At 47.8% G+C, this 14,836-nt stretch overlaps 1 protein-coding gene across 1 annotated transcript; it reads right to left on the minus strand.

The window, feature by feature from the left end:
- Nucleotides 1–6,140: 6,140 nt before the first annotated feature.
- On the minus strand, nucleotides 6,141–10,265 carry LOC112886692 (BTB/POZ domain-containing protein At3g08570-like). Its single transcript, XM_025952661.1, has 4 exons — nucleotides 9,905–10,265; nucleotides 9,169–9,235; nucleotides 7,405–8,550; nucleotides 6,141–6,946 (listed from the first exon to the last, which is right to left on the minus strand). Exons 1-4 carry the CDS (start codon nucleotides 9,985–9,987, stop codon nucleotides 6,344–6,346), a joined length of 1,899 nt encoding a protein of 632 aa, XP_025808446.1. The 5' UTR covers nucleotides 9,988–10,265; the 3' UTR covers nucleotides 6,141–6,343.
- Nucleotides 10,266–14,836: the final 4,571 nt, after the last annotated feature.

Genomic DNA, 14,836 nt, shown 5'->3' on the forward strand with positions numbered 1-14,836 from the left:
TAGTGGTCACTGCTTGCTGCGAATCAGTCTCTTGGACCAGAGCAGCAGACAGGCCTCCGTCTCGACGGCTACGTACGTAAAATTTCCATCTTCTCCTACAGTATCGCGAAATCTCTATACCTTATCCTACGGCTACAAGCCACTTCAAAGTTGTTCTCATGAACGCGCGCTGTTTAATTATTTGCTTAGGTGCATATATATACTCTTCCAATGCAATATCAAAAAAAAATCTATCTGTATTTACGGTTCCTAATCACTTCTTCGTTCCACACAACTGTTCAGGAAAAAGGAAGTGATCATCATGTAACGACAGGGAGAAAGCAAAAGTACTAATTAACCTGCATCTCATGATCAGTGTTTTCCATGGCCACTTTGCGATGTTGTGTTTGCAGCTGCATGATGAACAGCGACGTTTGCCAACTCCACGCACGCATCAACGTCGTCAAACTGCTAGTGTCCAAGAAATTAAAAAGATTGCATCCCATCCAAATACCTGAATAAGTACACACATACAGTAGCTTGCTTTCAGCTAGCACAACAGACGAGACGCAACTAGCTGTCAGGCTTTGTATTACTGTACGTTAGTCTCCGACGGCGGCCGCCGCGCAAAGAAACAGGCGATGCAGCTTCGTGCCGGCCCTACGCCGGAGCAGACCTCGCCGGACGGAGACTCTTCCCTAGATCGCGTGGACTCCGGCCAGCCACGTCGGAGGATAACGCTGCGGGCCCACGAAAATCCAGGCGCCGACGCTGCACCAGTGGGAGCTTGCCACGGCGGGGACCGGCATCTCGGGGTGCAGTGCGATAAGCGCAAAAGATACGTACGTACGCATCAGTAGGATCAGACGATACTGATTGCTTCACCTGGACTGGAGCTTTCTTCTTTTGCTGGAAGCAGCGCAAAAGCAGATTCAAAGAGATATTCACGATTCAGGTTGTTATTAGGATTCAGGTTCTCTTTTTTTTTTATCAATCTTTCCTTTTTCTCGAAAATATCCCCTTTACACTATTTATAATAACTTATCCAGGAGCTAGCCTAGCTATCTTGATAACAAGGAGATGACATACCATTTTGATTACTTTCACTCAACAACAGTGGTGGTGGCACAAAAACAACAGCCATATGATGAACATATTTCACTTCAATATATCCTCATGACACTTTTGTTTCATTATCGGCTTAAACATATTGATCGATCAAGTAGCACACAAGTCGGAGGAGCGAGGTACGCAAGGACGCCACGGGATCTTAAGTCAAGTGCATCTTAGTGTTCACCTTCATCCTCAGGGCCAACAATCATGACTCAAATCAACATCACAACATCACTGCATATGTATTAGATACGCCCTACATCATGAGATACACATATAGTAGTACCTACAAGCACGTGTAGAATAAATTTTTTCTATATGCAGAGAGACACACACACAAATTAAAGAAACACAGTGGAGACCGAGTATATTGATTGCTTTTAACCTTCGGCTAGAGCTTTTTTTTCATTATTGGATGGAGGAGCGGTGGCAACGCAAAAGATTTAAAGAAATATTCATGATTTGAGATGGGGTTTTGTAACACCCTAAATTTTCAAATGAGCAAACCTAAATAAATTTTACTAGATTATTGCAGGATCCATAAGGCTTTGTTCAATTTCTTTTGATTTTAGAATATTTACCGTGAATTAACAATAACTTACTTAGGCATAAAAAGAAATATAAGGAAATATAGGTCTTGTGCATTTCATGCCGCATTGCATTATTTTATTATTTATCTTTTATTTAAATTTAAATTTTAAATTCAAATTCAATTGCATTTGAATGCAATTTTCTCTCTCCCCCACGGCCCAGCCGGCCCACCCTCTCTATTTTCTCTCTCTTTCCCCTTCCCTTTCTTTTCCCTGCGCGGCCAAACCCAGCTGGCCGCTTTGCCCCGAGGCCCAACCCGACGCCCCCTCCTCTCTCTCCCCCTCTCTCTCACCACCAAGTGGGCCCCGCTCGTTGGGGTCAACCCCTACCTCGAGCCAAACTCGGGTTCGACCCCAAGTCCAGCCACGGCATGCCGCCTTCGCCGCGCGGCAACCTGGGCCCGCACGTCGAGCCCCTCCCCCCCCCCCAACAAATAGGCGCCGCCCCGCGCCCTTGAACCCTCGTCCAGCCGCATCCGTGAGGGTATGATAGGATCCTGGTTAAGACGTCTGCTATATTAGGAAAAGTTATCACCGCTTTGATTAGAAACCTTATCAGATTGTCATAAGTTAGGAAATCTTTGTAAAGGTCTCGCAGTGAATCCCCACCACTCACCTCGAAAGTGTTTAAGGGCCTTGCGAACCCGGGCAACAAGTAAAACACGATTTTTGGGTAAAGTGTACAATCTCTGTAGAGTGAGAATTGATATATCAACCGTGCTCACAGTTACGAGCAGCTTGAACCCTCACATGATAATTGAACTTAAAAATGATCTAAATTGATGTTCTTTATTAATTTATGTTGATGTTACTTGTCTCTTTTATTTATTTAAAAGTTGGTATATACTTATATTTAGTTAATGCTTGCTAAATAAAATTTGGTTAACTAAAAATGCTTATTGCAGTCAAATGTTGTCAGCTTTTCCTTAAATTTTGGTCTTGCATGTTATATATTTACTCCACTTGCTGAGTACCAACCATAAGTGTACTGACGCTTGCTTTATTAAAAGCAATGCTGCTCATAACAAGATAATTGTCCGGAGTTTCGTGAAGACTTTGAGGAGTTCTAGGCGTATGTCTCCGAGTCATCTAGTTGAAGTTCCGCTGCTAATTATAAAAGTTTATTCATTCGCTCAAGATTAAGACTTTCAGTCATGTAACAAAGTACTATGCTCTTTCATTATGATATTGTTTCGTATATATACTTGTATCATCTATCATATATGTGTGAACTTAATTCTGCCGCATATATAAGATGCATTCGGTTTCTTTCCAAATTTGGGTGCGACAGGTTTGTTGAGTTCTCTTTTCCTTTCTTGTTCTTTTTCTCGATCGAAAAGGTACGCTTTGTTAGCCGGAACACCGGCGATCACCGGCAAACACCCAAGCACACACATGGGAACACGAGGAATTGGTGCTGCCAAAATATTGCAGCATTTTCTGACTCTGTATTATCTTTTTATTGGAGATTACAACCGAAAGAAAAGAAGCTTTGGAGCACTTCTCTCGCCGCGAAATTGCCACGTCTATCCCCACGACGCGCGACGCGAGAGCGAGTCCAGAACGCGGAGGACTCGGACGACGCGAGCTATTCTCGCCACCAACGCACGCACGGCTGCACACGGTTCGTGAGCTCATGCATGGACTCTTGACATGCTAACAAACTAAACAGCTAGACACAGATAATTGAACAAGCTTGACACGATAACACGCTTTACACTATCAATGTATATATCCTGAAAAAGAGAAGAGCTGTCGTCCTCTGGTGCCATTATTGTTACCATGAGACGTGCCTTCTTGCTTTCGTCTCTGTGAGCCCTTATTTGGACAAATCCATTCCCTGAGTCCTTGCCACTGCTTGATCGCCGCCGGCGCCTCGCCCTTTGTCTTCAGCAGCCTCACCCACATGTACCGTGAGTGGCCGTCGACGAGCAGCAGGAAGTGGTGCCAGCCTCCAGGTGTCGCTGGCATTATGGGCCCGCAGAGGTCACCGTGGACCAGGTCCAGCACCCCCTACGCCTGGTACTTGGCCGCTGCAGGGAACGAGGTGCGCCGCTGCTTTGTTGCCACGCAGCAATCGCAGAGCTGCTCGATGTGCTCGATCTCGGGGAGTCCTCGCACCATGTCATCCCGCGCCAGCTTCCGCAGCGCGTCGAAGTGAAGATGCCCGAATCTCTCATGCCAACGCCACGCATTGTCCCGCGCCCCGCCAGCATGCACACCGGCTTGGCGATCGTCATGCGGAGGAGGTGCAGGCGCCCCGCGGATCGATGTACCGCGCCACCAGTCGCCGCTGCTGATCTCAGATCCGCAGCACACCGGCTTCGATGTCCACCTTGCAACCTCCCTCATCAAGCTGCCCGAGGCTCATGACGTTCGCCTTGAGCCGCGGGATGTAGTAGACCCCTCAGAGGCGCCGGTGCTCGCCGGTCTTTGCCTCGAATAGAATGGATCCGCAGCCCTCAATTGAGACCATAGACCCATCCCCAAATCTAACCGTACCTTGGATGCTGGTGTCGAGCTCGCTAAAGACATCCCGCACCTCGTCATGTGATTGGTGGCCCTAGTATCCAAATACCAGAGCCCCGCGTCGCGTTCGCCATCGCCATCAAGCTTCGGCACCACCTTCTTCTCCACCAGGTGCATGGTGGTGGATGCCGGCGCCGCCTCAACATAGACCGACGCCACTGCAAAGAAGAGAGCAGGCCCCTCATCCTCCTCTCCTTGGGCCACATGGGCCTCCGCGCGTTTGGGCTTTGTTGGGTAGTCCTAGCCCAATGATCGGTCTTGCCACATCTCCAGCACTGGTCCGGCCCAACGCTGCGCCCACCACCCAACGAGGAACCTGGACCGCCTTCCTTCTTGCTCGTGCCGCTGCCACGGCGCCCGCGCGCGCGTCGCTTCCCCTGAGCGCCACCGCCGCTACTTCCGCTGCCGTGGGCGTCCTGGACCCGCTGCCGCAGACTGTCCTACTCCCGCTGTCGCAGACGGGCCATCCATTACTCCTCCGTGAGGTAGAGCTTCCCATCCGCGCGCACCGGAGCCGGCTCATCGTTAGTCGCGGCCTTGAGGCGCCCTGTGACCTCCTCCACCGAGAGCGTGTCAATGTCGAGGAGTGTCTCGATTGAGACGACGAGTTGCCGATATCTTGGTCGCGCCACGCGCAGGTACTTGGCCACCACCTTGGCCTCCGGCTCCAGATCGTCGAGGATTGACAGCCGCTGCATGATATTCGTCAGGCGAAGAGCAAAGTCTTCCACCGGCTCACCGTCGCGAAATGCAATCTGTTCGTACTCCACACGCAGGTTCTGAGCCGTAGACTTCCGCACCCGATCTTCCTCAATCCACATCGTCCGGATCGCCTCCAACGCCGCCTTGGCCGACGCCTTGGCCACTAGGGTGGGGACCATCTCTGTCGGGACACCGCTGCAGATCGCCTCCAGCGCGGTGCAGTCGTCGTGGAAGTCGACGTCCCCAACCTCGATGGCTTCCCAGAGGTGGCCTGCAGCTTCAGCTTTATCAGCAACGAGCACGAATCGTAATTCGTCTTGGTCAGTTGCGGCCAGTTGCCGGAGCCGCCACTCTCACGGATGACGCGCTCCACAACGACCTCCCGGGAGCGGCGCGGCCTGCGCTAGCCCCTGGCATTGCGGGTGCGTGACCGACGCGAGGACGAGCGGCTTGGTCACGGAGTGCGCTTTGATGACTTCCCCTTCGGTGAACGTGGTGGCATCTTCTTGCTGCTGATCCCTCCTTGTCACCGCCCGACATACCGATCTTGTCCGCCGGTGGCGGCGATCGTCCTCGAGGCTTCGGTGACACCATCACGACATGGGTCCCAGCTTACAGCTCTGATACCAATTGTTGGTCGGAACACTGGCGATCACCGAAGCACACACACGCGAACACGAGGAATTGGTGCTGCCAAAATATTGCAGCGTTTTCTAACTCTGTATTATCTTTTTATTGGAGATTGCAACCGAAAGAAAAGAAGCGTTGGAGCACTTCTCTCGCTGCGAAATTGCCACGTCTATCCCCACGACGCGCGACGCGAGAGCGAGTCCAGAACGCGGAGGACTCGGACTACGCGAGCTATTCTTGCCACCAACGCACGCACGGCTGCACACGGACCGTGAGCTCATGCATGGACTCTTGACATGCTAACAAACTAAACAGCTAGACACAGATAATTGAACAAGCTTGACGCGATAACACGCTTTACACTATCAATGTATATATCCTGAAAAAGAGAAGAGCTGTCGTCCTCTGGTGCCATTATTGTTACCATGAGACGTGCCTTCTTGCTTTCGTCTCCGTGAGCCCTTATTTGGACAAATCCATTCCCTGAGTGCCGAGCAAAACTGAAAAAATGAGAGGCAAAGCTTGATCCATGCAATGCAGATAGAGAGCATGCTGCACGAGCCTCATTCTGTGCCTAGCCAGGCATTCAGGCAAAGAGCCACACCCAAAACAGCATACTCTATAGACTACTAGTATATATTACAGTCAGGTATGAAGATGCATACAGGTAGTGATACTGGTACATGTCCATGATCCAAATCTGGCTCACTATCTAAGCTTGTGTAGCAAGCACAGCTATCTCCATCTGCCCACATCCATCCTAAACTTGTAGCAAAGCTTGTGTCAGTGACGCACTGCTATCAGTGTTGTGTTTCCAAGCTGCTTCGGTCGTATGCCAAGGACGCCTTCTGCCGCCTCCGGTTCTTCCCCTCCGACCCCTGCGAGCTCCTCGAGCTCTTCTTCCTCCTCCTCTTCTCCGCCGCCGCCGGCCCGCCGAACATGCTTATCCGCCCGAACCCCCTCGACAGCGACGCCAGGAACGCCCGCCCGTGCTCCCCGGCCCGCCCGTCCCCGCCGCGCATCCCCTGCTGCTTCATCAGCCCCTGCTCCCGCTCCAGCTCCGTCAGCCGCACCCGCATCCGCGAGATCTCCAGCTTCAGCTCACGGTTCTCCCGCCGCAGCGACGCGTAGTTGTCGCGCTGCGGGGACACGCACGAGCTCGGCACGCCGCTGCTGCTGCACATGAACCGCTGCGACAGCCCGCCGTCTCCACACCCGCCGGAGCCGCCCCCCGAGAAGGAGGACTTCAGCCGCAGCTGCTCGAAGTAGAGCACGCGCACCACCATCTGGATCGGGAGGCGGTCGTTCTGCGCCGCGTGGCTCGACGCGTCCTGCGACAGCTTCTGGCAGTCGATCAGCTTGCACAGCTTCTTGCATTCTGATTCTGTCAGAGATGGGTGTGCCTGTTGATGAATAATAAACACAGGATATATATATGGTCAGACATAAAGATTGACCGGCCAACTTTTTTTAATTAGGCAGAGATGCAGCAATACCCAGTGAATGATCAGCTAAATATATTCACTTTGATCATATAAAAATCACATTTTTCATCAATGATACTAGCTTTTTTTTCATGCAATTTGTCTTCAGACTTAAAGATTGATTCAGGCATTCAGCAGGTTTTAATCAGACGGAGATGAAAGCCCAGTGAACAGCTAGAGTTTATTCTATCTGATTGCATACATACATTTTCATCAAGTGTGAATAATTTTGTATATACATGGTAGTATTGGAGTACTTAGATGGGAAACCTGTCTACTAACAATCGTTGCCACTGAATCAAATATATGTACATCTAACCTCTGCATTTTCTGAAACAGCTACAAAAATGTGAACTTTCTAATCTAATGCACATTACCTTCAGGTATATGTCAATGGCACGGTAGAGTCCGTCATCAACAATGCGTGCATATTCTGGCAATAGTTCAATAAGAGCCATGAACTTCTGAAGTTTCAGATATGGATCTGGTGCTATCTCTGCCAGATAACCATCCATCAGCCTTCCAACCTTCAGGACTGAACTGTGGCTTGGAGATTTTAGTCCTTCAGAATCATATCCACAAGATGACAACTCTCCTGAATCATCTTCGTCGATCCTTTGCAAGAAGTTTACCAATATGCGGTGCACAGTGTCAACATCAAACATTGAGTCACTTGTTTGCGTAGAAGGGATCAGAAGATCGTCTAGTGATGCCATCTCAAGCTGGAGACCTATCCTTTTCTCGACTTCGATTCTACAATCTAGACTTGCATCAACTTCAATTGCCATCCTCAGCATGCCAAACAAGAAGGACAAAGTAACGGTCGTAATATTTTCAGTTGCCAACAGATCGATGAGTGTTTCAACAATCATTCTCTGATCGTCTCCCACAAAGGGACCTGAGTCCCATACATGGCGTCTTTCAACACCTTTTAGAGATGTTTGGGCATAGTGCGTAATAGAGGTGCCAATACTCTCTGGCCTCACCCCAGTTCTCCTCATTGCAGCGATCACACGCCGATAGTGTTCGATTCTCAGTGCAGAAAGGTCTTCAACCCACCAATCCTGGGAGTGCATGTGCAACTTTCCAGATCCCACATGACATTCCAAGTGTGCCAAGCCCGAAACCAGCTGCTCCTTGCTTGCATTCATCGCAATTGCATCAACACACCTGTCTACAAGACCAACTTCCTCCACTATTGGGTCCAATCCATCACATTTACAAAGAACTTCCAGAGATTTGTCAAGGTTCTTGAGCACAAACTCGTTTAAGTAGGTCTCTGTCCTGAAAATGAGGTTCTCCTCTTGATAGTCCTCTGTCATTTCCAAGTATTCTGCAACACATCGGAGATGGGCCACATTTGCAGTGGTTATTTCAAAATTGCTACCATAACAGAACTTGGCAGCAAGTTCGAATGCAAAAGCTCCCCCTGGTACATTTACAAGCTCCAACTTTAAGAGATCTGAATCCTTGGAGTCCACTACCATTTTCCGTACACGTCCACACCGAGATACTAAAGGAAACTGCAAAACAAGTACATGGGTAGAGTATGATGAGAAGTGTAATATTTTGATTCAGTTTCTGTAGTGTGCATGGACTATGCAGAGAGATTAGTCAACAGAAAATTCGTAGTTTTCAAAAAGTTCAATAAGCATATAATTGAAAAGAAATATATAAAAGTGGATTTCCTGCCGTCTTTGCTAATTATTTACTTTTCAGCCAGTAGAGAAAAAAATTCAAACTTCAAACCCATTCTTTCTGCAAGTTATTACATTTATAAATTGTGAGAAAGAACCACTAACAGCACGGCACAAGAACTGTGCTCAGATCACAACCAAATTTGCAAGGAATGCCACATTTCCGATGTCCTCAATTGATAACCAACATTCATTTCATTCCGTACATTTGTTCTTTTGTCAATTTACTGAGAAGAAACATGCCCGTGCAATATGGAATTAGATTGGGCACATCTATCATCCTAAAGTGTAGCTTAGGATTCAATTGCTAGTGAAGAGAAATACAACCACCCAACTAAATGGTCCTATTAGTGACCTAAAGAGATTGACACTTTTAAGGTACTAGATTCACAAGAAAAATATACTAGAGGAAACAGAAAATTAAAGAAATAAAGACAGTGAAACCTTGTGCAGTAGAAAAGATTGTCCATCCACCGATACCGTTACATCCTCAGCAACATCTGAAAATATCCTGCACAGCAGGCAATGTTCAGCAATTTTAGACACCAAGATTTCCATTTGAATTTTGGAATATGTAAACATCAAGCATAGGGTTTTCAGCACCACTTTGCCACGCACTCCCAGGAACATGAAAAGAAGAATAAGGAAACGAAATTCCAGTAAATGCTGCTGGTACTTGAACTCTGCCGTTGCCACAATGTTGATGATTTATTACTTCAGAAACTGCTGACGGCATGTCGTAGTCTCCACAACCAAGAGACATGAACCTAGAAAAATCTTGTGACCTTCTAAGGAGCGCGAAAAATTGAAGCCCATCTGATGATCTTTGGAGGAGCAAACTCATTTTCAGAGTAGCAGTTTGATGCCTCCTTCCAAAAAACAAATGGAATTGGCTGTGAGACTGACTGAGAACCCTGTAGAAGGCATTTCCATCCATCTCCGTGGTTCCGTTCCGTCGAATGCAGCGCGTTCAAAGAAACAACCGGCGGCGTCCAAGTCCAAACCAATGGAATGAAATGCAGACTTGAGCCGCCGGAGCATAAATTTCTCAAAGAAGAAAAGCCGCCGCCGGAGATGGTGAGGTGATCAAAGACGAGCACGGCATTGCAATCTGTTTCCCCGAAGCCGGTTGAACTCAGAAAAAAGTGGGGAAAAAAGAGCAAGAGATGGGAATCCTCACCTCCTATGACTGATGGGGTTGCAGAAGCGCGGGGACGTAGTGGAGGAGAAGGAGAACGCAGCGTTGTCGCTGCCCACCCCCATTGCTCCTCTGCCTTCTCCCCCTCTTGCAACCCAGCTGAAGCGCCACCGCTTGCTCCTCCGTCCTCGTCCTTTCCCCTCTCTCTCTCTCTCTCTCTCTCTCTCTCTCTCTCTCTCTCTCAAATGTGAAGAATGAAGGAGATGACGCGAGAAAGAAAAGGACGAGGTGGAAGAATAACGGCTGCTGCGCGTGGCATTAACAAATTTGAGACTGATGAAGGAAAGAAAGAAAGGAACAAGGTGAGAGACAGCGGCAGAGTATTCTGTCTCGATGTAGTGGGGGATTAGCTCTTGTGAGGAACAGAGAAAAAGCGACTTGACGGAGGGGAGGTATAGATGGGTGACTAGGGAACAAGGCCTGTCAGCTTGTGTGTGCTTGATTGCATTGGAGCCTCCAAAGGTAACTTGATCTTGTGTGGCCGTGCTCATGTAGCCACGATACTTATTGCAGAATTGCTCATACACTTGAATTTGACAGTTTGATCCAAATGTCTAGCTATATGCGTTTGATGAGTAATCCAAAAAAAAATAACCTACTTGTTTTCAGAGGGTGCGATGCACACACTCGAAAATGCACACATGAACCATAGTGAACTAGTTGTACACCTGACAACAATAACTGGACCAGCCTTGTTCCATGGTTACCCAAGGACAGCTTAATTTGCATGAATTATAACTAAGTTTGCAGAAACTGTTTAAATTCTCCAAAATGCCTCTATATGAATCATACGCTTTAGCATTAGTTATGATAACGTAGTGTAGATAAAATAACAATGTAGTAGGTAGCAAGAAACCCATGAACCATGTAAAACAAAGTAGTAGTATTATATTGCAACAGAGTAGCTATAGAGTGGAGTCGGGTAGAAGGCTTTTGTCGGTGAAGAAAGGAAATGATGTTGAAGCATGCATGTTGGTTGTGCGTTGCCTGGCTGCTGCTGCTGCTTGTCCACCGATCGAGATGGAGAGCGAGTGGACGCTGGTGCCCTTTTTCACCTTTCACTTTACCAGAGAAAGAGAAGAGTAGTGGCCGATCATTCATCAGCTAGCCTTGGCGCACCAGGGAAAAAAACACAGGGCTGGCTACAGTCGATTGCTTGGCTGCTTCCATGTTGAGTGAACCTCAGCATCAGATCTACTTCTACTCTCAGCACCAACTAGTTTTGCATATACTGCCATTAGCAGAGCTCATGCATGGTTGACTGTTGCATTCACAAATCTCGCCTTGCCTGATACCGCTGCAGTTAGTATGATGAAGGAATAAAAATATCCCGTGTATAATGGTGCACTCAATGACATATGTTGAACATGGCATCCTTAGAATTGGTTCGTGTACGTTATTATCTGTTGGGACAGCACACTACCGAAGATACAAACCCTGTTGGGACAGCACACTACCGAAGATACACGCTAACACACTAATTTCACGCAGAACACACACTAGTTGCCGCAACAACCTACTTGGAACTGATCCACTTGATCAGATCCTCCCCTAAGTATCTAAAGTTGCCTCCAGTCAGCCTGTAAGCATCCGGCTACGGCAACTTCTACTCTGCAGCCTAGGCATTCCTTTACGGCAACCTGCCAGCAGCCACACACGCACTCCTCTTGTGAAGAGAACAACCAGCCTACTCTCCTTTGGTGCTGCTTGAACTCTTGAGGGAGCTAGGCCCTCCTCTCTATTTATAGCACTAGATATACGCTACTACAACCACATTGGCTTACATGCCGAGGCAAAAACTTGACTTGACTCAACTTGGTCCCTAAGGCAAAAACTTGGATCCTAAAGCAAAGACTAAACTTGACTAGACTTGGAGTGTAAGTAACTTGCATGTACCTACTGCACTACTAGTCAAAATTATTGCTAACAACCTTCCCATAATCTTGACTACACTCTTCTATGCGGAGCACCGCATCTTCTTGCCACACGTAGCGGCCTTCTCTTTCTCCTTGCTGTGCACGTCGCTCGCAGTACCACCATGCCAGCATCTTCTCTTTCAGCAGCTCGCGGCCACCATTTTCTTCTAGCAGCCTCACAACGCTACAGTATCCTCATAGTACCGCATCACCATCAGTTTCTTGTCACGTCACCGCAGCGACGTCTTCTTGTGGCACCGCAGCACCACCATCTTCTCACGTCACCGCAGTAACGTCGTCTTCTTGTGGCACCGCAGTACCACCATCTTCTGTTGCATCCTCACAGCAGAGCCGGCTCATCATCAGCCATGCTAAAACCTTCAGCAAGAAGCACCTTCTCCTCTTTCTTATTGCCTATTCCCTGAAGGGCACTCATATGAATGATGCCCATACCCTGCACAGTTGGAGCACTGATCACTGCTCTTGTCCTTGCGGATTTCGCCTCCACATCCACGACCACGGCCGCGGCCACGTGATGACTCCAGGCCACTTGTCATGAGGAGCTGCTCCTCAAAGCGTGCTCCTCGTGCCTTGACGCGTTCCTCGTGCGTCTTAATGGAGCTAATGACCTCCTCCAAGGTCATCTTCTTCAAGTCTCCAAATTGCTCAATCGCTGATGCAATATGGACGAACTTGTCAGAGATTGCTCGCAGCAGCCTTTTGACGACTTGTGTCTCCTCAATCTTCTCTCCAAGTCCTCAAACTTGGCCAACAAGAAGCATTACTTTTGCTGCGAAGTTACCAATCGACTCCTCATTCCCCATGCAAAGGTTCTCGAGCTCCCAACCCAACGTCTGGACCTTCGCCTCCTTCGCACGCTCTGCCCCCATATGCATCGAGCGCAGTGCTGTCCACATCTCGAATGCGGACTCCTCAGCAACTTGCATCAGCATCTCATCTCCAAGCCCCATGGAGATGATTGCCATGGCCATGCTGTCCTTCTCTTCATCCTTGATGCGCTGCTTGGCATCGGAATCAACCACATCCCACACGCCCTGAGCACGCATCAGCAGCTTCATCCTTACGGTCCAAGCACCGTAGTTGGTCTTGTTCAGCATCCGGTGCGGGAGGATCACCTTCCCTTCCCTCCCTGGTATCTTGGTCGCGCCCTCGCTGCCCGCAGCAGCCTTGCTCGACCCGTCTCCTGGCATGATCTTTGACATCTCACCAACCTAGGCTTCTGGTACCACTATTAGGACAACACACTACCGAAGATACAAACCATATTGGGACAACACACTACCCAAGATACACGCTAACACAATAGTTTCACGCAGAAACATACTAGTTGCCGCAACAACCTACTTGAAACTGATCCACTTGATCAGCTCCTCCCTAAGTACCTAAAGTTTCCTCCGGTCAGCCTGTAAGCATCCGGCTATGGCAACTCCTACTCTGCAGCCCAGGCAGTCCTTTACGGCAACCTGCCAGCAGCCACATACACTCCTCTTATGAAGAGAATAACCAGATCACTCTCCTTTGGTGCTGCTTGAACTCTTGAGGGAGCTAGGCCCTCTCCTCTCTATTTATAGCACTAGATATACACTACTACACAACCACAGTGGCTTATATGCCAAGGCAAAGACTTGACTTGACTCAACTTAGGTTCCTAATGGCAAAGACTTGCATCCTAAGGCAAAGACTAGACTTGACTAGACTTGGAACCTAAGTAACTTACATATACCTACTGCACTACTAGTCAAGATTATTTCTAACACTATCACACACTTTTTGTGCCATGTTCTCAATTTCCAAAATGGAAAATGGGATAGGAAAAAAGTTACAAAAGCAACATAGGAAAGTTAATAACAACAAAAAATTGAGTAGCTTTTTTTCAATAAATGCTTCACATAGGTGTCTTTTATCGTGGCTTTGCCCATTATTTTTTAGCCGCTACTACTACCTCCGTTTCAAAATACAGATCGTTTTGACTTTTCTAGATTCGTAGATTTTGCTATGCATTTAGATATACGTTATATCTAGATACATAACTATGAATCTAAAAATTTCAAAACAATCTATATTTTAGAAGAGAAGGAGTACAATGCATATTTTTTATTTTCTCGAAACACAATGTAGACATCAGTTGCTTTTTACATACACATGTTCATTTACAGACATTGAGTATAGCACTAATAAGTGAACTATTTTTGTCTACTAGTAATACAATTGCAAACTAAAATATATGTATGCTTGGCACGAGTGGTAGGAATAGAAAAGAATGATGAGGCCGTCCCATGCGTTCTCAAGCAAGCAAGCGGCAACGTGGACATGATCGCAGGACCCGCGGAGTGGCCGGGCACGGAACTCGACAAAAGTTGCTGCTCAGCTCTGCCGCCGTGCGCCTTTTAGTTTTCTCCTTGGCCGCCGGGTCCCCCAGGCGACGTGTCTTCGTTCAAAGGATTTCACGGGCGCGGTTTTTTGCTGTTCATTTCCTTGGATAGGATGCCCAAACCACTGTTTCTGACAATGGTATTTCTTCTTTTGCAATGTGCTGACATGGAAAAAGGATTGCAATGCCCAAACCACTGTTTATTTGCACTACCATATACCTGTCATGTAATGTAATACGATAAGTGAGAATCAACGCATGGTGTTAGCAGCTACCTCAGTAGTAAAGAAAGGTGCCATCTTGCAAGCTGTACCACAGTGGTAAAGAAAGGTCATCTTCTGTTCCTATTAGTAGCGACGATTAGGAAGAACTAAGTGCAGCATGTGCCATGTGGCATCTACATAAATATCGTCTTTACATGTCACAGTTAGCTGCTTTATTTGGGCCTTTCATTTGATCTCTTTGTCGCCGGTCAAGATCCTCGAGTACCAAGGACGTGCATTTCTTAGCTCGGGATCCAAGATTGGGAACACATGGGAACCTTCTTTACTCTCTGTTTTTAAAAGGGAAAACCTTCTTTTCCTTCAAAGTCCTTTCAAGTGTGAA

This window comes from Panicum hallii, chromosome 3, assembly GCF_002211085.1.
Source record: "Panicum hallii strain FIL2 chromosome 3, PHallii_v3.1, whole genome shotgun sequence".
NCBI classification, from domain to species: domain Eukaryota; kingdom Viridiplantae; phylum Streptophyta; class Magnoliopsida; order Poales; family Poaceae; genus Panicum; species Panicum hallii.

Excerpts from the sequence above, each read along its gene's own strand:
- LOC112886692 (XM_025952661.1), bottom strand. The coding sequence starts at position 9,987 with ATGGGGGTGGGCAGCGACAACGCTGCGTTCTCCTTCTCCTCCACTACG. Across the intron at positions 9,236-9,904 it reads AACCCCATCAGTCATAGGAG|GATATTTTCAGATGTTGCTG; the intron begins GTGAGGATTCCC and ends CCTGCTGTGCAG. Across the intron at positions 8,551-9,168 it reads AATCTTTTCTACTGCACAAG|TTTCCTTTAGTATCTCGGTG; the intron begins GTTTCACTGTCT and ends CTTGTTTTGCAG.